We start from the raw sequence: 27,721 nt of genomic DNA, 5'->3' as shown, positions 1-27,721 counted from the left end.
TGGACTAGATGATCTTGTAGGTCCTTTCCAACCTTATGAATCTATGAAACTCACAGTATGACTCCTTCCTGAAATTATTTGTATGTACAACAGCTTCTCCAAAAGTAATGTCTCCTATCTTTTGATATTATGTTCATTATTACTACACCAAAAACCCAAGTAACACCAAACAAGTAAACTTGATATTAGACATTAAATTCACCTCATGTGGAGAATATAGAAGAACCTAGTCTGAGAGGACACTCATCTCTGACATGAAGACATAGAAAGAAACAGAAATGCTGTAGACACATCACTTCACTAATACCAGTAATATTATCTCCTAATTCTACTGGAGCAGTTGCCACCTTCCACAGCAAGCTTCTCACAGAGCAAGCAGCTATTTCATTTTAACTAGATGTCCATAAAATCAAATATACACGTATATCAAAAATCAACTACTACATTTATAGCAAGGTTTCACTTATGAAAACGCTATAAAAATGTGAATTGTCGCATTTCCTCAACAGTTAAGCAAACATCAGCTATAGAAATGCATCACAACCCATAACACCTGCTAACATCTGCCATAAACAGCAATCTATTTATTATTTATGAAACCTGTATGAACAGAGCTGTGATTCTGAGAACAGACATTCTCTCTTTTACTTGGAATGTGAAAATGGTAAGCAGAGTAACTGTCAACATACTAAGAATTAGTAGTAAAAATGCCTCACTTCAGGAAGACAAACAGAACTGAATAAAGAACCTCTGCATTACAGTTAGACACAGATCTCAAAAAAAAAAAATCCAAATTAAAAGAAAGCAGAACTTGATAAAGAATCAAAATGAAAAACTTTACTTGTTGTAAAGCTCAAAAGGAACGTAGCCATTAGAATTTCAGATGGCTCCCACATACTACATACACACTGCTGAAGATACAAGGGAAGAACAGCTTCACTGACATCAGCTCCCATTATCAAGGGCGTCCTAACTTTAAGTTTACTCTTTTCTACCAATTCTCCATCTGTTAATGAAAGAATGTCAACATGCCACCCTTCCCTCAGGGTGGCTGCCATAGAATACTTCACTGAAAGTAAAAATAACTTCTTCAGCTGAAGCAAAGGTTTGTTATGCTTACTGTCCCTCAGTCAGCTCCTCAGAGGAAACCACCACAAACAAAGGTGAAGTGACAACCAAGAGATTTATTACAACAGAGCCCATAAAAGCTACAGCCAATTGCCAGGAGATGACAGCATCTCAGAGTTGTGAATCTCATTGAGTGAGACCTTACTTCCGTTGGTCAGCAGCCTTTCAAAAGATTGCTTCCCAAGCACTCTGAGGAAGAGCATAACTGAAGCTTATTATTAAAAATCCTAACCAGCAATGCTGCCCAGTCACGCAAATCAATAAAACAAAGCAAACAAAAGAAATGTGAAGGAAAAGAACCAGACATAATAATCAACTTTTTTTGGGTCCTTCTGGACTGAGACATTATTTCTGAGAAAAACTACACAGCTTCCAGTCACTTCTGGGTAAATCATTTATATCATTACACAAGTTCCCTAGGAAGGGATCTTCTTGTTCTTTTCTGCAGATTTCAAAGACTTACTTATCCTCTCAACAGATAGAAATGATAATTTCAGTGACATATAACACTTAAAAAAAAATCACATTGCTTCCTCATTAAAGACCATGGTTGAACAGACTTCCTTGTTTCTGAAGGACAGGAAAGCTAGTCTATACTCCCCCATTGCCTTAGAAGACCTACCATTTTAAGTTTGTGAAGACTCATTAAATGATGCAGCATTTGAAAAATTTAGGTCAGATGGCTCCTTGCAGGACAGCAACTACACAGACCCAGACAATTGCTCTTGCAAGTTCTCTTAAATTCCCTGAGAAAGTCCATTCCAGAAGCTATTCCTTATTGAGGACATTCTTATTTTTCCTGCTCTTCAATTGATTGGCACTGGGGAATTTGGAAGATAAATTGTTTCCGTAGGGTTGATGTTATCTTTGGCATCTGTTTCCACCCATTTAATACTCTTCTTCCCACATCCTTGTTCACTTCTGTCAGGATGGTTATGAGATCCTTGCGACTTGAACAAAAATGAAGAAAAGTTGCATTAAAATTCACAGAATATGCTACTTGGCCAGAAGTTGATCTATGTTTGTTTCAATAAAGAGAGATCTTGGAAGGGTATTATCTTTCCTTCTCCTTGCCTGCAACTAAAATTTCACTTTCTATCGTGTAACTGAAGAATACAATGTGTTTTGGGGAATAAAGACAACCTCCATGTAGGATCACCTTACAACCTAACACAGTCCTCTACTTTGGTTGTGTTCAGAATAGCAAATTCAAATGAAACAGAACCAATATACGCATTCACCAAGCTTGCTCTCTGAACATCACGAATAGGTAGTGTCTGAAGGAAAAATTTAATCTAAATCAAGTTTATGAGGGAGGCAACAATGAGAATTGTGAGTAAAGGATACTGATTTTCTGCATGTGTACTACCCAACAAATTTGCTTTTATCAGGTGCCAATGGAAGAAAAATCATTTATCAGTCAGAAAAACGTTAAGAACATGCACACACAAACACACCTGCTTATGTGTGATGTTCCAGCATTACAACCCTGAATCTGTACCTGGGTTAAAAAACAGACTTACAGTGGGCAAAGTAACTCCATCTTGTCACAGAGGCACTGAATGTAAACGCTGCCTGTCTTTATAGAACGATAGCACTCAAAGTCTTCCACAGTAGCCATGCCAACCAGAACATCAGCCTGGTCAGGAATAGAAGGCAGAGGGATAGCATCCATCTCAAGATGACCAGAACAGTCTTCCTTTACTGTGACAGCTGGATGACCTACAGAGCCCTGGCAGGCCTGGATGAAAAACAGCTTGGGTTTGCCAGCAAGAGAAGGACAATTAGATCCACTGAAGCAGGAGAGTAAATCTTTAATATTTACAAGTTCATGATCAACGCCTTTTATTTTGTCTTTTTCACCATGTGAAAGAATGAAGCAAACAAAACAGTCCATGTTGCTATGATCTTTTTTGCTATATTCTTTAACTTTTGCAGACATTTGCTTTGCTTCTAGATCCATGTACTCAATTGTGTCAAACTGAAGCCATTTAAATACTCTCTTCAGAGCCTCTGAAAAAAAAAAATCAGAAGGTACTTTTTAAACATAAACAGTAACAAGAAAGATGCTGAAACATCAGGCTCTCTGTGGCAGAACAGCTACTGGAATTGTTAGATCCCACCAATAAATTCACCTGACTGCCTCTTAGCTTGCCTAGTCTGATTAGAAAGTGACCCATTTTTTTTTTTTTAATAAAACAAAAATTAGAAAAATTAAGCAATCAAGTTCAACATTACTATTAAAAACACAGGTTTAAGTCTGTCTCAAAATTAATCTGTACAATTTAGTGAAGCATACTTTTTTTTTTATAAAAGGCTTTCACTATTTGCATGGTCATCTCAGATGCTTAAGAACAACCCTTAGCTAGAGTTAAGGAAGTAGTAACTCTTAACAACAACAAACTACCATGCTTAAATGAAATAGATCTCTCTTTCTGTGAGAGTGATTAATGGAGCAAGAAGGCAGGCAGGCTAACCTGCTAATGTACTAGCAAGGACAGAATGCTGCATGGACTTCCCAGCAAACATTGACTTGAGTATTGTGTCGGGAGCAATAAAATAGCTGGGAAGAAGCATATAGACAGGCTGGGTGGAGTTAAAATATCAGTGATATGTACTTTCTTGAAACAGATCTTAGTTTATTAAGATAAATAAGTGATTCCTGCAAGAAAACAAGCATTACTGAAAGTTATAAAGCAGAAAAATAACTGCATTTATTTGAGCATTATTTAAATGCTATTTAAAGATTTTTAGGATCTTGAAGATGCTACTCCATGACAGGTAAAAATTAAAAGCAATCAGAAAGTGAAAGAGTGAATTAGTAATATCTCCTTCACTTTTTGGTACATACAACCAATTAAGATGATGCTTTTTCTGACAACATAAACAGCTTCCTTCTTAAAGTAATCGGCTAAATTGTTGGAAACTATGTATTTCAAATTTACAGTGATTGCCATTTCAGTTAATTTGGAGGCAAAGGAGCTCAGTGCAAGCAATCATTTTTCACAGTAAAGATTAGATAACTCTTTCAGAGAGTAATACAAAAGAACAAACTAATCATTGAATTAAACAAAAAAGTACACACTTCCATCTTCCACTGTTCCTTCTCTGGTTTCATCTGGATTTTTAAAATGGTAGTTGTTCAGAATCACACAGTAACCATGGGGGTTATTTTCCATATTATATGATTCCATGAGCTGTAAAACAGAGACACCATACACGAAAGCAGTGTCAATCACCCAAAATGAGAGATATGCTATGTACAGACTGGTGCTACTCCATGTCTAAACACACAAAAAATAGTTATGATGGAAAAGTTACAAAAAAAAAGTTAAAGGTACAAGCCAGCCCCAGGTACAGGTGAGAGGAAGTTGCTCACTCTTCTTGAAACCCTCCTCCTCTCTCTGTGCTTAGGATATGATTTTGGAATGACAGAAAGCAAGTATCCATTAACCAAAATCTGCATACATGGAGGAAGAGTTCCTGCACTATACCATTCACTCCAAGAGTCCTTCTGGCTTTCTAGCAAGATAACAGATGTTGCTCATCTGTTCAGAGTACTCCTGGACAGGACTTTCCTGTTCCAGTTTCCTTCAGATTTCTTTTCTTCCCATGACAAATGGGAAAATGACCTTTCTTGTTTAAAAGGTTGCTGATTGCCAGGTCCTCACTAAAGGACAAGGCTTGGTCCTTTTTTGAGAGCAAGAACTCTTCCAAAGCCAACAAAAACCAAAAAAAAAAACCCCAAAAAAACACACCAGTAGCCCTCTCTTTTATCTCTTCCACTCACTTAGCCTTAAAAATTTATGCCCCCCTGCTCCCAAGATTTGAACATTTCAAAGGCAATCTTGAGGTATTTCTCACCAAGTACGCTGCTTCTTGTCCTGGTGGCGGCATAGATTCACAGAGTGGAAAGCTCAGTTTTTCATTCAAACCATTGTCTAAGAGGGAAATAAACAGAACATTTTGGGAGTAAAAGGGTAAATATTTTCTCCTTTGCATATTTCAACACCGAACAAACAAACGAAAACCAACACAGAGAGAACGTGGAGGAATGAAGCTGTGCAGTTTTCTTGGAACAAATCATACAGTTGTGTTAAGATTGTACACCCCTGGTCAGACATCATTAATAGAAGAGTTATTAAGCAGAACTGAGCTTCTGGGCCTGTGCACACACAGCAACCTGAGACCAGAGATGACTCATACTGCATTCTCACAATGACTGTACATTGATCAATTCCTTTGGTTCCTTTATTGGTAGCAAGATCCAAATAACAGTAGTGTGAATGTGATAGCCACTCCAGAAGAGTCATTCACTAGTAACTCCACTATGGGATACATAAGTAAGAGAGTAAACTTGTTTTTTTTTTTTTGTAGCAATACACTGCAGCCAATTCATTTACTTCTGAAGTTATTGTCCCTTCTCTAGAGGACTTTGTTTTGGTAGACACACCAAGTATGCAGAGCACTAACATAATGCAAGATCTTCTCAAAGTGAGAAAACACTGCTTTAAACAAGTGACAGGAATAAGTGAATAAATCATCATACCCAGGGTTTTACACAAGGAAGTAAATCATGACACTCCTTTTACATTAAGTTAATTGTCAGGAAAACAAAAATCTATAAGTGTGCTATCTTCCTGCTTATGAAGTGGGAAAAAAAATACCAATACTACTAAAAAGCCATTCTCCTGGCAAGGGGCTAGTTTATCCCAACCTTCCTTAACCATTTTCTTCTGCTTTTGTAGATACAAGCATAGGTCAGCAGCACAAAGACATGCCAATGGAGAACTAATCAGTAACATTACAGGTAACTCCTTGGCTGTATAGATGTGCTTAAGGAAAACAACCACCCTGAGTCAATTGAAAAGATGTTCCGGGGAAACATTTAATATATCTCGGCTGTTGCTGGTTAACATATCCTGTGTCCCAGAGTAATGCTCATCTGTGGTGTCACAAGCCATCAGCTCAGCTGCAACAGCCCAGATATATTGAAATTCTTTAAATTTCACATCTGGTATAGAGAGCAAACGGTCAAACCAGACAAGAACCTGGTCTTCACAGACTTCTTAAATTAAGAGAAAACAATGCTGAAAGTTTCCCAACACAATATGAGCTTCTCCAAGGCAATTGCCTGTCACTTCCTTTCAGTGTCTGAAAAGCTGGACTTGTTCAAAAACAGCACTACACTGCTTCCTTTGCATTTAAGGTATAGATAGCAGAGAGGCATACCTCTTACAAGGGGCAGAATATTTCAGGGAGAAGTACAAGAAAATACAGTGTGATAGTGAAGTAGCAGAGAACATTAGTAACCATGTGTAACAAGAGCTGTTCTAATTAATATACTTTAAAGAAGTGTCATCCCTAGATTCCTAATATCCTAATATCCCAAGGATGGAGACAAGAAATCATAAAATCAGCTCTACTCCTTAATAGAGGATTAATTGATTTACCTTTTTTTTCTTCATAGTTATCAATTTTTTTCTTAAGGTCAGCTCTAAACACCTTTAATATACTCTTTAACATTGTTAGGTCATCTTCCTTAATTATCCCATTTCTTTCCATTTCCACTAATACCTTCAACATTGACTGGTAATGAAAAAGAAAAACATAAAACAACAAAAATGCATAACCCAAAATCATACAGTGATTTTCAGTAACTGCAATTCCCAAAGACTGATCAACATTAAGATTCAATTTATTTTTCTTCAAAACTTAATTAAATCAAAGGCCAGGATGCAAAGTGAATGAAAAACAAATCACTAAGGTTACAACCAGATCTGTAGAAATTGCCTATGGCTAGGTTATCCTGCTTTGTTATAGTGGTGCAAAACACTTAAACACATAATAAACACATAATAACATGGCATTCTGTTCTGCTTCTGCATTCCAGTGAACTGCTGTAAGCCTAGTAGCTGCACCAGTCTCCATTTTCTAACACGGGAAATGTCTTCAAGGATGACTTTAATATTTAAAGTGGATTTGTCCACCAAGATGGAGGTAAACCTGCTGAATTTTTTTTTATAGGTGCTACAGTACAAAGAGGACTTCTAAGGACGCTTCTTTGCAATACTAAATACCTTCAAAGCACTTTTCATTATTTACAAAACAGGTGTTAGGCTAGCTCACCAAACTTAATACATTTCTGAGAAAATTCTGTTAGGCCAAATTACAAAAACTTGTAGCAGAACTCACTTGAGAACTCATATTTTGATGTTCAAAACATTGCCTTTCATCCAGCAAACATCGCTTTTATTAGATACATCACATGTAGAAATGCCTTACAAGTGTCAAGCAAAGATGAAAGGAAGAACATCACAAACGTTGCACGTAGAAAAGATGAAGAAGCAGGTGGTGGAGACCAAATGAAAACAGGAGAGGAAAAAGCAGTGAGAAAAAACGGTACATGCTGTCATGGAGCCCAGTTGGCTACCATCACAAATCTTTGAAGAATGGAATTTTCATGAGTGCACTATTCTCTCCTTCCTCCTGTCTTAAAATAGGCAGACTCTGAGTCAGCTTTGCAAGAAACTTATCAAGATCATTTTGCTTACAGCATTATCCTGTAGCTTATTCTTTGGTAATTTTTCTTGCAGCAGGAATTTTACACTTCTGACATCTTCTGGAGTTAAGTCCTCGGCAATTCCATGTAGCAGTTGTCTGGTATTAAAGGACAGAGAAAGACTGATTAAGAAACTTATGAGAAGTAAATCTGGCAAAATGTAAAACATGGTCTCCAAGCTCACACGGTCAGGTAGTCATGCTGTAATAAATACAATTATGCCGAGCTGTTCATAAGAATAACACTGCAGATAGAAAACAAGACAGACAGTACACAACCGAACTGTTGTAGGTTTTGCTTGCAGAAGTATACTAGTTTTGTGCTTACCTGTATGCTGACACCTTTGCCCTCCCTGGGACCTGGAGCTCCTTCTCTACCTCCTCTCTGCTGGAGCCCAGGTGGGCAGCCAGAAGGTCTATCCGATCGATCCGATAGAGCAGCTCCTTCAAGAAGAACAGGTCCCCCACCTCAATCATCCCTTTCTCCTGCAGCACTTCAAAGAAAGCTTTGGGCTCCTCGATACCTTCCTGCTTCCTCACAGGGACATGCTCCAAGCTGAGAAACTTCAGAGCTGCCAGTTCTTCTGTGGCCAAAGCCTCAGAAAGGTCAAAAAGGAGTTTGCAGAAGTCTGCACTCATTTCACATTTAGATTTTGACCTAAACACAGAGAGAATTTGATTTGTCAGTAACAGTAGTGCAACAACGTGATTACAAAAGGTATCATGACATGTAGAATAGTCCAAGATAAATATATGTAATAAAAAATACTGCAATAGACAGAGGCTGTCCTGCAAATACAGCTTTGGTGCTTAGCCCTTTTGGTTCTCTGGACTTAAGGAAGAACATCAGAAACTGCACAAAAATAAAAACAGAAAGTAACAGATCCTTCTTGCTTCCTGCGGTATGTTTCAATAACAGCATGTACTGATACGTAAGATGTACTATCTGGGCAAATTGCTGTTGTTTCTTTTGTCATTTCTTATGATTCCATTTGGGAGCAAGAGCCACTTAAAATCAGACTACACGGTAAATGAGACTGACAGATTTTGCACTATGACGAAGTCATAGTTTTATGTCCTAACAAAGGTAAGGGCCCATAAAAGCACAATTTTTCTAAGCTAGTTAGTTACTTCAATATACTGCTTCTGACTTTGGTCAGTGTAAACAAAGCACCTCTTCCTGTTTTGGTTCACCTGAAGAAAGTCAAATTCAGTCCCCATCTCTCAGTAATATTCAAATCAAATACAGATCATGTCAACCTCTTCAAAAAGACCAGGAGAACTCTTGGCAAAGCAGTTCTGTTTTACTGAACATCAAATATCGTCGTCCTCCACCACCACCTGCCACACCATCAGCTCTTGAAATAATAGATTTGACTCGTGCATCCAGCTTTTGAGCACAATAAAAAGTCAGAAAACAAGTTTCAAACCCACAACATTACTGCCACTGGAATGGATGTGCCATCTACTCACTGTACTTAAGCCTCTCTGAATACAAGAGCACACTAAAACAACGTTTAACTGCATTGGTCTTCTTGTACTTCACTAAAATAAAGCCACAACCGATACGACAGCAAACTCTTTCTTCTTGCACCATAAATAGCCACTTTAACATACATGGGAAGACAGGCTGGGAGGCTGCTGAAGCAGCTCTGAAAAGTGAATGACATTGCCTTGGAAGTTTCAGGGAAAGTACTGGATGTTGTACTATGGCCTGTGTTGTCATGTGACTTACAGAACAAAAGTTGTATCAAAGCAATAAGCTGTGAGAATTACGCAGCAGCTTCCTTCTCCACTTATCACTCTTCTGGTTTCAGGAAATTGTTGCGCTGGTTGTGAGGAAAAAATAGTAAACCTACAAAAGTAACCAAAGCTTTTGAGAATACGTGCTGAACAGCATAGTCACTGCTCATTAAATTGTGATAAACTATAAATTCTAATTAAAAGATAGTGGGAGAGGCATGCATTAATTATATCTTTGCATTTAAAAATATTTTAGTTCCATCATCCTGTTGTGTCACTAGATCTTCCACATCCTACTTCCATTCTCTGAAGTTCCACTTCAACTCACCTAGCCTACTTTTAACAAGGATATTTATGGAAGATTATTTCCTAAAGTGAAATATCAGCACCATATTCAGTAGCAGTACATAGTGTATGCAGGAAACAGAAAGGCTGAGCATCCTTTTGAAATTCTTTCATATTTTATCTTTTGTAAAATAATTTAAACAGAATTTAAGTTTTGGCATTTACATCCTCTTTGATGCATAAAACTCTACCCTCAGCGTTAAAGTTCCAGGCATGGCCTGTTGGTCACTGTAACGTGAGTAATCTCAAAGATAATACGCAAAAAATAATGTAGATGACGGTATATTTGAATAGGTCTATATATAGATGGTACACAAGTAATACAAAAAGGAAGATGGCTCACCTTAAAGATGACAAAGGCTCGCAGTAGACTCCACGTAGAAGGGATCTCCAAGAAGAGATCCTTTCCCAGTGGTGGTCAGCCCTCAAAAGGGGTTTGGGAGAGGTGGAGCCAGGCTCCACCCCTTCCAATCACACAGGTATATCACCTCCACCTGTGCCCCTGTGGCAGACTCGGTGCTCACCTCAGGTGACCAATCAGTGGTTCAGGCCGTGATTCGGCAGTTCCCATACAGTCACTAGTATCCCCCATTCACTGGGAAACATACGAACAGCAATCAGTACAGCTACCAACCCCTCTGTTCGTATCTGAAGCTCAAAGTCAGTATTATGAAAAGAAACTGCAGAATAGAAATATATTCAAAGTTCACAACAAAAATTACCTTTCACTGATTTCAAACTACCTACCTTTATAATTCAAAATTATAACATACCCTTCAATAGAATGTGCCTACAAACTTCTTCCAAAGGGCACACTCTCATAAGAGCTCAGCAAATCTGTCTGACATTCAATGGCATAAGTCTTCCTTTCATCCAAAGATTGGAAATGGTGCCGAGAGATAGAAAAAGCTCTATCTGATCTTCAGGTCCAAAACAGTTCTTTCTGAAGTCATCCCATGCCTCACTGTCTCTCTTCCTTCATCAGTAGCTTTATTTCTTAAATGAATCAAGGTTCCAGTTGCAGATTTAAAGAGGCAAAAAAACCATCATCAGCAATGTATGAAAAATATTTGCAGACAAGACCAAGGCTAAGATAGCTCTTTCCAGACAGAGACGTCTCTCATCACACAGTCGTTCCAGGGAACACCCCTTCTGGTTCTGTTCTTCCTGTTAGTACGATTTCACTTCTTATTTCTCTCTTGTTGTTCCCCAAAATATTCCCGTTCTTTCATTAACCTGTAGTCTCTCCAATTCCCCTCAGCTCTTCTGCAGCCCTGTTTTGCTGCTCCAGCTTCACCAAGAACTGTCTCGATGATCTATTTAATTTCTTGTACAGCAACCCACCAAGAATTCAGCTCTCCCAGAAAGGCTGGTCTGGAGGAAGTGAAAAATGCTGAGGCAACTCACCATAGTGACTGGCCTCTACTGGCAAAAGCCAGGATAAACCACTCCTACACAAAAGCTGTCAGTATGGACAGGACTTGTCAATGATACAAATCCCTCTTTACAGACCTTCCAAATAAGTTATATCCAATTATAAATACATTATATGAAATCTTCTATATATCCAATCTAAATCTCCCCCTTTTTAGCTTGAAATCATTTCCCCTTGTCCTATTACAGCAAACCTGCTGAAGAGTCTGCCTCTTTCCTTCTTCAAATCCTCTTTAGATACTGAAAGGTTGCTATCAGATCTTCCCAGAGCCTTCTCTTCTCCAGGCTGAACAACCCCAGCTCTCTCAGCATGACCTCACAGAGAAGGTATCCCACCCCCTTGGATCATTTTCGCAGCCCTCCACTGGACACATTCAAACAGATCCACATCTCTCCTGTATTGAAGGTTTTGCATCTGGATGCAGTATTCTGGGTGAGATCTCACCAGCACCAAGCAGACGGAGAGGGGGAAATCATCTCCCTCAAACTGCTGACATTTCTTTTGATGCAGCCCAGAATTCAGTTGGCTTTCTAAGCTGAGGACACTCTGCTGTCTCATGCCCAGCTTACCACCCACCAGTACCCCCACATGCATTTTGGCAGGGCTGTGTTCTATCCTTTCATCCACTAGCTTGTATTGATAGCAGAGCTTACCACAACTCAGGTGCAAGACCTTGCACTTGGATTTGTTTTACCTCAAGAGGTTCACCTGGGTCCACTGCTTGAGCCTATTTAGGTTCCTCTGAATGGCACCCTGGCCCTTAAGTTTGTTGACTACACCACACAACCTGGTATCATCCACAAAATTGCTGAGGGTGCACTCCATACCTCTGTCAGCATCACTGATGAAAATATTAAAGATCACCAGTTTCAGTACTGACCTGAGGGACACAACTTGTCAGTGATATTCATCTGCAACCAGTTCTTCATCCATCAAACGGTCCACCTGTCAAATCCATATATTCCCAATTTGGAGAGAAGGGTGTTATGAGGAACTCTGAAAAAGGGCTTACTGAAGTTCAGACAGATGACATCAGCAGCTTTTTCCTTGTCCACTGACACAGTTACACCATGAATGTCATTAAGGTCTCTTCCAACCCAAATCACTCTTACGATTCTTAGATGCTTGTCAACACTTGTACTGCTAGAATTCAACTGCTACCTGAACATACAAAAGAGGAGAGCACCAAATCTGAACACTAATTTTGAGCCAGACACCAGGTGATTCTACTACAGTATTATATATGCTACTAGCAGACAAGATATTTTTTACCTGTGACATAAATGAAACTTCAAATGTAGCAGCCACACTAACACAAGCTTCTTAAGAAACCCCATGCTGTCAGCATCTTAAGAGGCATTTGGATAACGGCCTCAGTTATACGCTTTATCTTCTGTTTCGCCCTGAAGTAGTCAGGCAGTTGGACAAGATGATCTTTGAAGGCCTCTTTCATCTGAATTTATTCTATTACATTCTACACATTGGCAGGCAGAAATGAGGTAAGATTTAGCCCAGTACAAAATTTTTTATTATTGCTATTCCCCCCCCCCCCCACACACACACCCCTAAGCTCTTAAAAAGAACTATAAATTAAATTCAGTAACAAATGGGAAAGACGCCTACGTATGGTAAAAACTTCTAACAAAATAACATTACGTTATTTTGGTTGACTCTAAAACGTACTCTGCTAGAAGCAGAATCAATAAGGAGCCTTGTGTCCCATACAAATGCATTTTAGATCCTAAAATAAGAAATCAGAAAATGGAATGTTTTAAGTTCATCGGCCTGATCAACATATACAGATACAACACTGAATATCATTATTTAACAGTGCACAGCTCTTCCACTCTTTTTTCCATAAGAAGTGATGTAGAAACAATGGTTAACAAGGTTTCATAGAGGGAATACTACAGCATTTTGTCCATACTCAATTCTGAAAACATCTCCTTGTACATGAGGTTCACATTAGCTATTAGATGGTATCAGTGTGCACTGTGGAACAAATCAGTGATTTCAACAGTTATAAGTAATCTAAATTAAAAATGAAAAATTCTTCTCCACCTACTACTTAAACTTTCTCCTCTTCATTCCTAACTTTGTCTTTCTCTGTGAACACAGCTTATGGTTTCTGAAGTAGGTTTAAAAATTATTAGTATGCAAAGTAAAATTTGATGAGCCTAAACCAGACAGTTAACAACCTAGTTCTGATATAAAAGGACACACAGAAGGCTACATATGCAATCCGTATGCTGACAGATAACACTTTTACACCTCCAGTCTGCACCAGTACAAGAGTGTCTAGCATCACAGAAACTTGCTTCTCCCAACCTTGAAAACTCTGAACACAGAGATGATGTAAATAGGTGGCATGAGGACTGCAATAACTGCATCTCTTCCAGCTCAGCTTCAAAGTTTATTTGGCAAGAAAAAAGCTTTGACTTGCCACTAACAGTTCCACAGGAGTCTGAGTAACTGCCTTAAACAGGTGTTGTGAATTGCATTTAAAGAGATGTGCTGACAAAAAAAGATGTATTTACAAAGTCTCAGTATCACAGTGAAGGTGGAGGGTCTCTAGGTATTGGAAATATAAGTTTTCTTCTTAAGGTATATGCTGGCTGGGGCATCTGTTTCCTTGTCCCATAGCGGTCAACACGCCTGCCAACATCTTCATTAACTTCTGTAAGGATGGACAGAATATCTTCACCCCTGCAGCCAAAAAGAAAGCAAAAATAAATGATTTATTAATGAGCAGATGGTACAGTTTCCCCTTGTAACATCTCTCAGATAATCTAGAGGCTATAAGCATTTAAAAGACAAAAGGTAAAACAAAGCACACCCTTTTTTTTTTTTTTTTTTTTTTTTTTTTTTTTTACAAGCTTACCTTCCTTTGATCTCATTTCAGCTATGCTAGAAATAAAAAAAATTTTCCTCTGACTTCTAGTGCCTGGCAATCCTGCCAGTAGCAGAGGGTTGGAACTTCCTAATTCTGATATCCCTTTCAACCCAAGTCATTCTATGATTCTATGACTTGACACTCAGTAATGGAAAAGAATGGAGCAAAATATTTTCATCTAAATTCACTTAGAAACAGATGGCTCCATCTAGTACAATACAGACTGGAAGTTCAGGGATTTTGAGGGTTTTGGTTTTTTTTTTTTTGAGGGGTAGGAGTTGTCCAAGATAGTCCAGATTAAGTCTATGCTAATACTAGTGTTAATGTAAATATATCAAAGGTCAGTTAGGCAAAAACAGTTAAACTGATGGTCTGATATTTCAGAACATGGAATAGTGTTACTATTTGAATTTGGCTTTAAAGGAAAAGGGAGAAGTTCCCATTTTTTCATAAAAGAGCTAAGTAAATAATTAAGTATTTACCTTGGTACCAACAACTGTAGCTTGCTGCACAAGGCCTGAATATACCAAGTACCCTCTTGAACGTGCCGGAAAGAGGCATATCCATCAACTGTGGCCATGCCTAGGAGGAAGTCAGCCTCTTCAGGAATACTTTCAGAAGGAGAAATGCTCTGTTGTTCACAGGAGAAGTCAGGAACTCGTGCGTCAGATTCAACATAGACAGGACGCTGTATCTCTTTACCTTGGCATGCTTGGACAAAGAATAGTTTGGGTTTTTCAATCAGCTGTGGACACTGTCTGGCAGTGAAGTGGGCCATTATCATGCGGATTGATACAAGCTTCCCATCTTTCCCATATACTGCTCCTGACTCTCCATGAGATAGAATACAACAAACAAAACAGTCCCTGTCCTTATGATCTTCTGAATGCTGCCATGTTTGCATTAGTTCTTTAATCTGATCAGATGTCTGATCTGTGTAAGTCCTCACATCCAGACCAAGCCATGTGAATACTCTCTCCAATTCCCCTGTAATTAAAGATAAAAAGAAAAATTGAGGCAGAAGAAAACATGCAAGCTAATTTTAACTGTAGAAGACCTCATACACTGATCCTTCTGCAAATTATCCTTATACTATTATCAACTAGAAATCGAGCTGATGCCATCTTTATTCCAAACACAGTAATTGATTTCTTCTAGACAAGTTTCAGAAAATACAGTGACATTGTACAATGTACAATCACAAACTGAGTTCAAAATTACATCTGAAAATTGGAGAAATCTCTTTGGAAACCTTTTTAGAATGTTCCTTTCCAAGTACAGTTTTGACTATTATAAAGTTTAATCAATAAGAGAAACAGAATAAAGAGTACAGATAGAGCTGTTTGCTTAAGGAGTTCTGCATTACATTATATAAAATGATAGTTTAAATTCTTTATAAATTGATATAGAATAGGGGAAAAGATTCCTAAAGTGATGAAAGAACAATCCAACTTCATGAAAAATGTAGTTACTCAGTTTTTAGTCCTCCCTGCAAGGATACACAAGTGACATAGCACATCAAAAATTTACTATTTAAAAATATTTACTGAAACACAATAAAACAGAGCAATACCAGACAATCAACGTGCATGGGGAAATAGTAAGATTAACCCTTTGAAAATCTTACTTCAAGAACTTACAGGCATCTTTATAAGAACCCTTCCTCTCTTGAAGAACCCCATCAAATTTAACATTATTAATAACAACACAAACTCCTCTCCTTGGCCCATCCATTTTGTAACTTGTCATCTGTAAAAAGAATAAGAAAAACAGCTTACAGCCTGAGTGAACTTATTCAACACAAGTGACAGATGTGTGATCTCTAGGAATGATATTTCCTTAACACGTTTAAAAACTGGCAACCAAAACGTTAGAGGTATCTTAAGACTCCAGGTTCTTTTTGACAGGAGGAACTCACAATGCCTCTGTGTGGAGAGACATGGATGAAGTCTCAGACACACTATCACCAAACCATCAAAGTGCAGAGAAAGAGTTTAGCAACTGAGTTGGTGGCCTGGATGCAAGCTGAATCACAAGGGGGTTGGCAGTCTTCCAATGTCAGAGAAAGATTTTAACTTTAAATGGCAGAGGGTTTACCCTCAGACTGCACAACGTTAGACATCTGATTTGATTTTCCAAGGACTGATGAGTGCCTACAGCCAGTAGTTCTGAAAAGGGATGCAATGAGAACAGATCTCACATATGAATAAACCTGCCTCACTAGCAGTTTTGCTGAGACTTAAAAATTAGCATCCTCTTTTAAGAAACAATGCAAAAAACAAATCTTCAAATAATATTCAAACTCATGTTAAAGTTGCAGTTCCCCCACTTCAGTTCCTGTCTGCTCACTGGAAAGAGCAATAGAAAACACCTGAATTTTGCACATTTTAGAAGAAGGAAACGAAGACACCACTCCAAAAACTCCTTCAAGAGTAGCAGACAGTAGTGCTTGCTACAGCATTCTGAACATCAACTGATGGCATAAAACTTAAAGAAATTAAATAGGTATAAACAAATGCAGCAATGTGCTCCCTCAATATCTGCGCTTATCACAAGGAAAAAGACACAGGGAGAATTAAATGGTTACAGAAGCTTAAAGAATATACAAAAGGCTTCTAAAAAGGTACCTCACAAAAGGGATCTTTTCTCCTGAACTAAGACCCCTCATGCATTACATGCCATGTTTACTAAACACACTTGCCTTGTCATCTTTTTCTCCTTCTTACAAAGTCTTCGCATGCTTTCCACTATCTTATTAATTTCAGAAAAAGCTTTGGGGTGCCCTAAGCCACATCCAAAGAGGGAGAACTGCAAAGGCACATTTGTCTGTTTCTACTGGCACATTCTGCTGCCATCTCCAAACTATGCAACTCAAAATTATGCCAGATGATTTGGAGTTAACGGTGTGCGTATAGCACCAAAGGTAATACGCTTGTTTCACTCTACTGTGTCCTTCCATATTGTAATGTTCCTAAACTCCAAGGTTTACCAGAACACTCCTTGAAGTGTTCTGGTTCATCAGACTGCTCAACCAACCTCATGAGACACAGAGACATCTCGCATGTCATTGCATGCCACTACAGGGATGGAGACCTTACATACCTACATATTCAGAAATAATCATTCAAGAGATTATCTCAAACCTTCGTTTCATTTTCTAAGCTGCTGAATCCTCCAGACAGCTCCAGGTTCATTTCAGAGAACACCTGTGTAAGACTAGGCACCACATTACCTAGGAAAAAAACAGCATAAATATTTATGAGGATTAATACTGGTATACGTAGCAAAAAGGAGTTTAGTTACAGTACAACCCTTTTTATATTTTAAATGGTATACATTGAAAGGAATAATTATTTCTGTATGAGATAGCACTGTCATGTACATGGCAAAACATGTCTGAACATGTCTCCAATTATTATGTGCATTTTCAAGACAAAGGCAAGGTTTCTGCTTCCACTGGTTTTGGGAGCAAAAATATCTGTGGTACAGTTATAGACTCCACCTGCAACAGACAAATTAAACTTTCAATTGGAAATAATTAGAAATAAACTGCAGCATAAGAAGAATCTGTGACTTACAAATGAAGCTCCCATTACAAAACACTTTTTGGTTCCCAAGTGACTCATAATAGCTCAAGACAAAACTTGCAAGCAGCATTCAAAATTCAAAGTAGAAAACAGCAGCTGTTGTGCTGTGATACTTTGTAATGGGTCAATATGTTGTGATGTCTGGAAGATAGCTGTATACATACCCACTGTCACTCCCACAGAATCCTTTCAGAGACCTGATCCAAATTGTAATTTATTTCTAACTTATTTCCTTCTTAACCTGCTGAAACTCTCCCCTCCCTCTTGTACCTATCACAGGCTACTTAATGCATTCAAAACATCAATTTCCACTGTATAACACCTGGTAACGTCCTCAACTGGTAATGTTAATTTCTCTTATACCAGGAACCCACCAGAAGATGCACAAACATTAACCCTACATGTTATGCTCTCTCTAGTGTACAAAGGTGCCAGAAACTATACCTATTTTTGTCTCTTTGCTTATCTCCATCCTCAGACCTTTTATTTTCTGCTTATTTTAACAGATGTTCTACAGATGTCTGAGAAGAACTGGCATTCCAGAGCTGGAATGGAGACACATGAAACCCAGCACATCTTCTCATTTCCTCTACAAAGGTCTCAGAGGTACGGCAGAAAGGGTACAAGAACTGGTGTGGTCCTTTTAAATAAGGCATTAAATTGCAGGCAGCACAAATAGCTTCATACTGAAACACTAAGAAGACAAACTTTGCCTGCCAGGTACAGGGTTCATATTTCCAGCACGCTCCCATTGGCTCCCAGGTTCTTCAATATAACGATCTATACAGCAAAAGAAGCCTGAGGTAATGTCTCACACAAAATAATAGTTCAGTTTTATAAACAGTTGCAGTGATCCATTCCTTCTAAACGTATTTAAACAGAGCACTTGTTTTTTCTTCTCAGGAAGAACAAACAATCTTTTTGCTACTAATCTGACCAACCTTAATTTCACTTAGTAAAAAACACATTCATTTCTAGTAAATGACTAATAAAGTGCATGGGATTTGCCAATGTCCTCCCATTTACATAAGAACAGAAATCCTTCAGATCTACTTGTGCAGAAAGAAGACCCTTCAAGGTAAGACAGCAAGGTAAGTGTGCTGCATTAAAACAAATGCTAGAAGTTTACTGCAGTAAATAAAAGTATTTAAAATTATACAAAAATAACAAAACTAAATGTTTTCAGAAAATCTTACCATTGATACTGGAACTGACAGATTTGATTGAGGTCTCCTATTTTTTGAGTGGAAGAAATAACATGTTAAAACTGTTGTGTGGACATATATTCCATACTGGCTGTAGCAAAGTAGGCTTAATAAACACCAAAGCTTTCTAAGCAGCAGTTAAAAACTGAGTTCCTAAGAGCAGGAAGCATAACGAAACTACAAAAGACTATTCCACTGCAAATCTCAAGCAGCTGCAGACGTTTTTTCCATAAGGATAAACATCAAATAATTTTTTTCCCCACTTCCAAATCTTCTTTCAGTATAGGTGTGAGCAAGCACAAATACAAAGAAAAGAGTCTGACACTGCCCCCATCAATTCTCTTGGATAGTATGTTTCTTTTTTGTTTTTTTTCTTTTTCAATACACATTTTTGTAATGAGACATTGAATTCCTTATCATGCCAAGTGCCATGTGTGAAAGAAGAGCAAATATAACTCAAAGATAAAGTAATGCAAGCCCTTTTTATACTGAATAGCCCATTTTCCTCAGCTCTTGTCCACCAGAACTGCACTTCTGGGAAGTACTGTCAAGAAGACCACTTTCCTCATTCAGTACTGGAATAAAACTCTCTCTCCCCCACCTCCCCCCAAAAAAATATTATAGGCTATGTAAGTTAGGTTTCTTAATCCGCTTCATCATGCAGCTGCGCAAAGCACCTGACTAAGGAAGGACTAGTACACTGAAAAAAGGGAACACCCCTTTAGAAGTAGCCATTTGAACTGATTGCCAACACATGGTATTAATCCTTGGAGATAGCGATGATCAGACGGAACTTGAAAAATCCGCAGTGCATGACCCATTCTGTAGAAGGCCCTCTTATACCTCTCTGTCACATTTCTCTTAATTATTTTGTCACCCTCTCCCCCAATTGCAAATGACCAACAGCAGTACTCCAGTTTAAACTCTTTGATGCTATATGCAGCTGTACTTCTTATATGCAGAAAAAAATATGCTTGTTCTCTTACTAAATCAAATGGAAAAAAATTAGTGAAACAACACAGAGACAACCAAGTATGGCTTCAAAGCGAAGGCAAGGAAAAAAACAAACCCCAAACACTAAATTCCTGGTGGGCAGCACATGCCCCAGTATACCTGAGGGGAACTGAATATTCTGATGTCTACAGCATGAGAAGATGAAGATTCCTTGATTGGCAGAGTACTCTCCTGCTGAGGCAGAGACACTAAGAGGAAAAAAAGAAAATAAGTGGGAGAAGTCATGTGCATTTTAGTTAAATCCCTATGAACCTGCACATTAGAGCCAATGCAGATCTACAGTTAATGAAAGATGTACTAAAATATAAAACAACTTTGAAACAGACAAAGAAGGCATATGGGACTGAATCTTTTGAAGTACCCACACACCTGCTTTAGACTTCGCTTTGCACTTCTTAAAATTTGGTTCTCATAAAGTAGAACCTTTTCCCCTGTATGCTAATAGTCACTCCATAAGACATTAAATGTAGCATGGTCACAGACTGTAGTGCAATACATCACCAGTCACACATTTAATAATTAAAGTTACCACATATTAGACAAACACACAACTTGCTTTGCCAGCTGACTGTATACATTTATAAATCACGAAGTTCCTTTTATAGTATAGTCATCATTTCAACGATGCCCACTTAGAAACTGGGGAGTATGGCATAACTATAAACAGATTTTTCATTTCTCAGCCAGTTCTGTATGTGCTGGACTGATCTGCATAGCCTCAAATATTTGAGCACATTTCTACCAGGGGATAATGATGTAACACAAGTTAAGGACAGTTATGCTGAACTTGTGTGCGAAGATACTGAGCAATCCCAGTCTAGTAAAGCACACGTAGATCGTTAAGGCTCAGTTGCCCAGACCACAGTAGACCTTCCTGCATTTTAGGAAGTGTATTCTCTGACTCTGAATTTCTCACCTTTTGCCATTCTGTAGCAGTTTACTGTTTCCAGGAGATCGGGTGAAACATTTCTGAAGACTTCCTCCAGTGTCTGCACATTGTTTTCAGTTAAAAGACCCTGTTTTTCCAATAAAATCAGCAACTCCAAAGCAGTCTGATAAAGAAGATAAAATACATTTATTGATATCCTTAGAACTTAAAGCCATTTGTTTCAGCTCTAAGTAATTTTACTATCATCTGCTTTGCCTCCTATCAATAAAGTCCAAACAGTCAATTTTACATCACAGGGAGAGTGAGCTTCTACCTTGCTAACCCTATCAACACTGACCAGCTTAGTCGCTGTAGGGTGAATACCCCCAAAAGAATAGAACCCACACAAAATAATGAAGGCGGATGGTTTATTTCATATGGCTTATCCAGATGGTATAAAGACAACCAGTAAATAAGGAAAGCCTCACCTGTCACTGACAGTCAAGGCTTGCCTGGAACTCCACACAAGAGGGATCTCCAACAAAAGATCCTTCCCCAGTGGTGGTCAGCCCTTAAATGGGGTCTGGGAGAGGTGGAGCCAGACTCCACCCCTTCCCATCACACAGATGAAGTGCCTTCACCTGTGCTCCTGCAGCTGACTCAGTGCTTGCCTCAGGTGATCAAACAGTGGTTCAGGCCATGATTCAACAGTTCCCATACAGTCACAGACCATCTTTTCTGCCAAAGACTTCTCACACTTCTCCTCCCATTCCACTCTCACCCCGACCTTCTTCCCTCCCTGCCATATGCATATTTGGCTCTCTCCCCACATACAATAGTTCTGCGTCGCTTTGGAAGATAGTTTCTCAGGAGGAATACAATTTCCTGCAACATCTCATTGGTAATGTTCTCTGACAATTCATACAGCATCTGCCTGTAAGAGAGACTTGGTGACACAAAAGTAGAACAGATGGTGGAGAAACTAAAAGCAGTATGAGAAATTAAAGGGAAACAGAACGTTACAGATGGCAGTTAACTGAAAGAACAGAATCTCACTACTTACCTGTATGGAGACACTTTTCCCTTCTCATGCAGACATTCTTGCACCTTCTCCTTGGTATAGCCAAGTTTACTGAGCAAGGAGTGATATTTAATTCTGTATAACAGTTCTGCTAGCAGGAAAGTATCTTCCTCATTCAGATAATCTTCAGTTATAAGAAGCTGAAAAACGTCTACTGCTGACTGTACACTTTCTAGTTTTTTGAAGGGGATCAAGTCAGTACAAAGAAATTTTAATGCTGCTACATCTTCAGCCCCCAAATTTTCATCAATGAGCAGGAGCTGCTGACGAAACTGCAAGCTGACATCATCCTCCATGTTGCTGGCACTGATGATCTCTGCCTGAAAGTCAAATCAAACGTTGGTAACATTAGAATCTCCAACAATCCTCATAATCATAAATAAGATTTCATTCAGTAAGGTTGGAAAGACTTAAATTCTCTGCAAAAGAATAGTTTCCTTTTAAATCGATATGAAACATACTTCCTTTTCTAAACATTAAACTACAGAGAGTAAGTTTGGCAGCTACTCTGAACAGTCGTGTCTAACTTTGATGCCAGCCCTGTACTGATCAGAAATCTGGGCTAGATGACCTCAAGAGACCCTTTCCAACCGGAATTCTTTTATTTCCTTCCATCATCTTCAACATTCAGAGCTTCACTTCTTTACACTGTTGGTGAGTGGGAAGAGTCCCTGCTTACTTATTACAACTCTCAGCAGGGAGAATGCAGTAAAACCACTTATTCCTTGATCTGCTACTAAACTCTTTTGCAGGAAAACCTTTGTAAAAGCAACTTTATCCTACAGAAGTTTCTAATACAGAGCAATCATCCTTCTATGAACTAACATCTTCCACGTAACTTATGCAGGTCTTTTTTGCCTGTGCAATGTTATATAGGGAAGCTTGTTTAAAAGAGCTACAGTGCTTTCCTTCAGCCGAAACAGGCAGGTAGGGTTTTAGTCTTTTGTTCAGGGCAGCTGGAATGAGCCAAGCTTTCTACAGAACAGAGCACATGGAAAAAAGTCAGGGAAGCAGAACGAGGAAAGAAGAACCTCCACATTCAGATTTGTTGAAGCGCCCTGGGTGGACAGCAGCTCAGCAGATCACAAGGATATCATAGCATGCTGGGAGCAAAGAGATTTTTGCAATTTCGTGTTCAAGGATAAATAGAAAATATAATTCCAAGTTCTGGCACCCAGCTAGGATGGAAGCGTCATCTATGTTTCAAGTAAGAGAGTTGACAGGTTCCGGGAATCGTGCACCCTGTTCTGTCCCTTGGTCATGAATCAGAGACCACACAAAAACAAACCAACCAATCAACTCTCAGATCATTTTATCCTGTATTCAAGATTTAATAGCTCAGTAACTGTTCTTCCCAATCACTCCTCAATCTGAATTCCAAGTTGTGAAATCTGCATTTAAGAAACGAATTAGTATCAAAAAGATCTGGATGTCAGCCAATGATCTGACACACATGCTAAAATTGTATCGCTTCACAGTAAATCAGAATTTAAATTAATTTAGCCAAGCTACTTCTAAACCTTGTTCTGATGCTTTAATCAAGTAAAATTAGCAGAATAACTTGAGGTAAATTGAACTCTGCCCACGCCAACAAGCCTGTAAAATCCAGATTCAAGCTGAATAGTGACTACTGGTAATTTAGAGCCAACAATCTGAACTAAACCTGATAGTAAATCATAACTCTAGGAGAAGAGGGTCAATTTATGCATAGCCCAAGCGCACACAATCATTTCATCGGCAAATCGAACTGAAGCAAGACCCAGAACAAATTCCTCCATCTGCCTTTAGAATAGTTTTCAGGTATGTGCTGCTGCCATTCCTGGAATGTTCTTCACTCCAAACACCTTCTGCTTGAGTTCAGAATATCCTCGAGGCCACTAAACCTGTGCTGAATTTGCCAGTTGTCCTTAACTTCTTTCCTCTCTGTAACAAGGCCTGGCCCTCCTAGCACTGGGAAAGGAGATACTAGCACTTCATTGCTCGACCCCCCCCCCCCCCCCCACTCGGTTTACAGCTATTGTGTTTTTGGAGGCCTCCACCACTCTTTGTAAGCGGCACTCGAGGGCCCGGAGCTCCTCACCCGCCAGGTTTGCCGCGGCTCATCCCAACGTTCCCAGCTACGGCGGCAGAGCGCCAGCAAGCACAACATGGACACGCGCAGAAAGGGCGTGTAATCTGCCCATCTATTCTACGGTTCGCAAAGCATCCAGGGGAAGGAAAAACACATAAAACAAGCAGTGAAGGCTGCTGCATGACCGTTTTCTCCTCTAACGCTTTGCAGAGCGGAACGCTGCCTAACAGATTTTCCAAGAACGCAAAAGCACGGAGGAACGGCAAAGCTCAGCCCGCGGCTCCGCGAACAAGGCGTGCAACCGGACGCAGCGGCGCGACTGCGGAAAGAAGGCGCGTGCTTTCGGTCCCCCCTTCCGTTTCTGTCGCTCCTTTCCTACCTTTCAAATTAATTCGCGCCCGTCCCCTCTCCCGGCGGCCGCCGTGCGCGCGGGACGCAGCGCTGCCCGCTTTGTGCCCCGCGACCGGGCGCGTCCCGCGTGCTGAGTCACCGCACCGCAGCACGAGCCCGCCGCCGAACGAGCGCAGACTTCGGGGACGCGCGACGAGCGCTAATGCGCGGCTACGCCCCGCAGGGCTCGGCCGAGCGCCGGGCCGCAGGATATGGAGCCGCACCGCAGGATGCGGAGCCGCACGGGCAGTCCAAGCCCCGCTCTCCGCACGGTGCCGCCACGCGGTCGGACTCGCGTCTTACGGAGCTCCCGCCCCTGGCCCCAGCCCGGGAAGTTCGCTGAATAATCAGGAAAAAACAAAAATACGGCGACGGCTTCCAAGGTGGAGTATACGAAGTGATAAGTAACTATTTACTACTTTTACTTTCGGTATTAAGCCCCTATTTTTTTCTAAGGAACAAAAGCCCTTAAAACGTTTAACGTTAAAAAAAAAAAAAAAAAAAAAAAGCAGAGGCTGGGTTTTTCAAACACGTGCAACCTGAGATCAGTGCTTGAGAGCGGCTTCAATGCAGCTTTTACGCAGGGCCGGCCCTGCGGCCCTTTGGTGCCTGGAGGAAGGGGCTCTGCCCAGCGCGCAGCCAGCGGGGTGAATTCTCTGTGAAACGAACAGGTTCTTTGGCCGCCATGCACTCAATTCGTTTCTACAGAACCGAGGTAACTCCACAGCCACCTTTAGCAAGCACTAAAGGTCTAAGAGGGCCGTTGGGCAAGAACTCCAAGAGGCAGTCGGGGCTGAAGGGAGACTGACAAATCTCATGCTGGAATTTTCTTCAGAAAATCAGTTGTAAAGCAAATACTTGAAACCTAGCAGTAATAGCACAAATTTTGCTAACTGATTACACTCTTTTACTAATGGCAATGCCTGAAATCACATTTATTTCAACATTCTTTATATAAATTAAACACTGAAAATACGCTCTCAGAGTAACGTAAATGAAAAAATACAACATGCAGAAAGAGGCACAATCCTGAAAACATCCAGGAATATTTTCAACTTCCTTTTGACTAACACACAAACTGAGAAAACGTTCTCCAAAAATAGCTACAGGCAAGCTGTCAAATAACTTGGTACAGAAGACAGAGTTTATTTGGAAAATAATCATGTACATAGCAGACAGACTGCACAGCATCCTCCACAGTTGCAGCTTCTCAGCAACATCATGCTGCATGTCAGATGTAGATGTGACAAAAAAATTATCAGGAAGCGTCATATAAAGATTCTCTGACTCAAATGTATGTAATGGGAGTCACTGTTACTTCTTACAGAGTTGAAGGGGTATCCAGACGGAGTACTGCATCCTCAAACTGTGAGCACTATAAAGTACCTCTTCATTGTAACTGTTTCTGAATCATAAGTTGGCATTCATTATAATTCAGGGCTCAAATATGTAGTAGTATAAAGTAAGCTGGATTTACAGCTCACAATCATGCTACTCAAGACTGAGCAAAACACCAAAGAATCTCCTGCTTCAGGGTTACATCTTCTGAGCCAATTTGAGCATCATCTATATTTGACAATTCTTTTCCCCATTCTACATATACAGCATGTACAGAAGTACACTACATTTCTTTTTCAGCTCTCAGAAAGCAGAACTGAAACTATGCCATGGAGCCATGAGTCCAACAGCCTTGCTCTGAGCAGGAACAATGCAGAAGCAGAGGAGGTACGGCTTGCTTATCCTTGTTCAGCAGCAGGTTCAGAAAAGTAGACATTCTTGCAGCCCATTAAACCCCACGGGTACCTGACACTTTGTCTTCCTATGCTAACACAGTTATGATGGATCCAGAATTGTTCTCCCTCTATTCTTTTAGCTGCTGAATAAAAGTCAGTTAGACCATCTGGTTTGATGCCACTGATGCTCAGCATCCATCCAGTTTCAAGGCTCAAATTTTAGATGAACAACACAGCAAGAACAAAAAGTCCCTTCTGCATATCTGGAGGGGCACAAACATATGGAGAGGTGACAGACAACTTCTGCCATTGCAAAATTTCTTCACTTTAGTATATACTGATTTCATTGTTAGTTTTCACTTTTCACAGGGCCCAAAGTCAGTTATTCACTCTGACTCTTGAATGAGAGGTTAAGGCAATAAATGCTGCATAAAAGAATGATTACAGAATGAGTACTATTGTGGGTTAAGAATCTACTGAGGGTCAAGACTTCAGGGTAGAAACCCAGTATATGACACTCAGGAATGCTGGACAATATATGTCATGTCCCCAAAATGCCTTGGTCTTTAGGGGACTGTGATCAATTCTGATCTAAACAGCCAAACACAAAGCAACTCCTTACATTTCTTTACTACAAGAGTTATTTACAGGTGTCTCCATGGTTTTCAAAACAGCGCTTCTTCCTTTATTTCCTAAGAAAGAGAATATAGACTACACTAGAGCAGAGAATACACTTCAGCCTTCAACACAAACCCATATTGTCACAAACCCCTCAGAAACAGAATATGTCCTATTGCTAATATTTTACTAAATAGTTGGACTTAGCATCACTCAAAAAAAAGAAAAAAGTTTTCCAATCTTTTAATAATATTCACTGTTATTTTTACTACCTCTCTACTTCTCCTCTTTTCTCCTTCCAGTATTGATGCTGTACATCTCCTACACATCTTCTTTTTCCTGCCTGTTCTTCTCTTGGTTCTCCCTACTGCTCTCCTTTTCGTTTCTGTTTGAATATCCAGGATTCCTTTCCCTCATCCCTCTGCCTCCTCTTGGTTCCATTCTCCCTGCATTTGCTGTCTATAAGGCAGCAGAAGTACTCATCACATGTAAAAGCCAGTAAGGAAAATGGGAGAATAATAAAGTTAATTTGTGAAGGAAATAACATTTATTAATATCACATACTTGTATATGACAACTATGACTCAAACCTGATTTCCACAGCCACAGAAGAGTCTATATTTTTTTTCCCCCACGCCATTTGCTTCATTTACCAGTCACAATAGGAACTAGTAAGACTGCAAATTTGTCATTTTATAATCCTTCTCTCACCCTATGGAAGGAACATCAGCAAGGTAGAATTTCAAAATCACACTTATGTAATTTATTACAAGCCAGTCAGTCATTAAATATTCAGAATTAAAAGTGAAGGCTATTTTTATTAACCATCACATACAATATAGACCCTTCTGTTGATGCAAAGCTCTAAAGTTTTCTACTTTTGTGCATGGAATACACAGAACATAATTCTAAGACATAAGCTACCATTAAAGACAGAAGCAGTACGGAATTAGTGTATGAAAAGAGTCAGTTTAAGAGGCCCTTTCTTATAAAGTAGAATCTGAAAGGAAGAATTGATCATCCCCCTCAAACTATAAATGCATTTATAT

General features: G+C 39.5%; 2 protein-coding genes across 2 annotated transcripts; both read right to left on the bottom strand.

Moving 5' to 3' along the window:
• Positions 1–1,506: 1,506 nt before the first annotated feature.
• On the bottom strand, positions 1,507–11,706 carry LOC136057707 (caspase-8-like). Its single transcript, XM_065750530.1, has 8 exons — positions 10,525–11,706; positions 8,018–8,347; positions 7,683–7,788; positions 6,582–6,717; positions 4,993–5,069; positions 4,214–4,325; positions 2,652–3,141; positions 1,507–2,078 (listed from the first exon to the last, which is right to left on the bottom strand). Exons 2-8 carry the CDS (start codon positions 8,326–8,328, stop codon positions 1,919–1,921), a joined length of 1,392 nt encoding a protein of 463 aa, XP_065606602.1. The 5' UTR covers positions 8,329–8,347; positions 10,525–11,706; the 3' UTR covers positions 1,507–1,918.
• A 1,931-nt stretch (positions 11,707–13,637) lies between these two features.
• Positions 13,638–24,440, bottom strand: CASP10 (caspase 10). Its single transcript, XM_065750527.1, has 11 exons — positions 24,311–24,440; positions 21,843–22,180; positions 21,614–21,713; positions 20,828–20,963; positions 20,011–20,099; positions 18,889–18,925; positions 18,401–18,472; positions 17,249–17,337; positions 15,746–15,854; positions 14,588–15,092; positions 13,638–13,918 (listed from the first exon to the last, which is right to left on the bottom strand). The coding sequence occupies exons 2-11, from the start codon at positions 22,154–22,156 to the stop codon at positions 13,762–13,764; spliced, it is 1,608 nt and encodes a 535-aa protein (XP_065606599.1). The 5' UTR covers positions 22,157–22,180; positions 24,311–24,440; the 3' UTR covers positions 13,638–13,761.
• Positions 24,441–27,721: the final 3,281 nt, after the last annotated feature.

The sequence above is a fragment of the Cyrtonyx montezumae genome, unplaced genomic scaffold (assembly GCF_038088225.1).
Source record: "Cyrtonyx montezumae isolate F1298 unplaced genomic scaffold, pur_monq_1.0 scaffold_7, whole genome shotgun sequence".
Lineage (NCBI taxonomy): Eukaryota > Metazoa > Chordata > Aves > Galliformes > Odontophoridae > Cyrtonyx > Cyrtonyx montezumae.
Note: the sequence above shows the minus strand (reverse complement) of the source record. Positions and strands in the feature narration are given on the sequence as shown.

What these genes read in the sequence shown, in the direction of transcription:
- LOC136057707 (XM_065750530.1), bottom strand. Translation starts at nt 8,328, where the DNA reads ATGAGTGCAGACTTCTGCAAACTCCTTTTTGACCTTTCTGAGGCTTTG. An exon ending in GCAAAGGTGTCAGCATACAG is followed by an intron (nt 7,789 to 8,017) that starts GTAAGCACAAAA and finishes CTTTAATACCAG; the next exon opens with ACAACTGCTACATGGAATTG. An exon ending in GACAAGAAGCAGCGTACTTG is followed by an intron (nt 4,326 to 4,992) that starts GTGAGAAATACC and finishes TCTGTTTTACAG; the next exon opens with CTCATGGAATCATATAATAT.
- CASP10 (XM_065750527.1), bottom strand. Translation starts at nt 22,156, where the DNA reads ATGGAGGATGATGTCAGCTTGCAGTTTCGTCAGCAGCTCCTGCTCATT. An exon ending in CAAAGCGACGCAGAACTATT is followed by an intron (nt 20,964 to 21,613) that starts GTATGTGGGGAG and finishes CTTCTTTATCAG; the next exon opens with ACTGCTTTGGAGTTGCTGAT. An exon ending in TGTCAGTTCCAGTATCAATG is followed by an intron (nt 18,473 to 18,888) that starts GTAAGATTTTCT and finishes TTTGCTGTATAG; the next exon opens with ATCGTTATATTGAAGAACCT.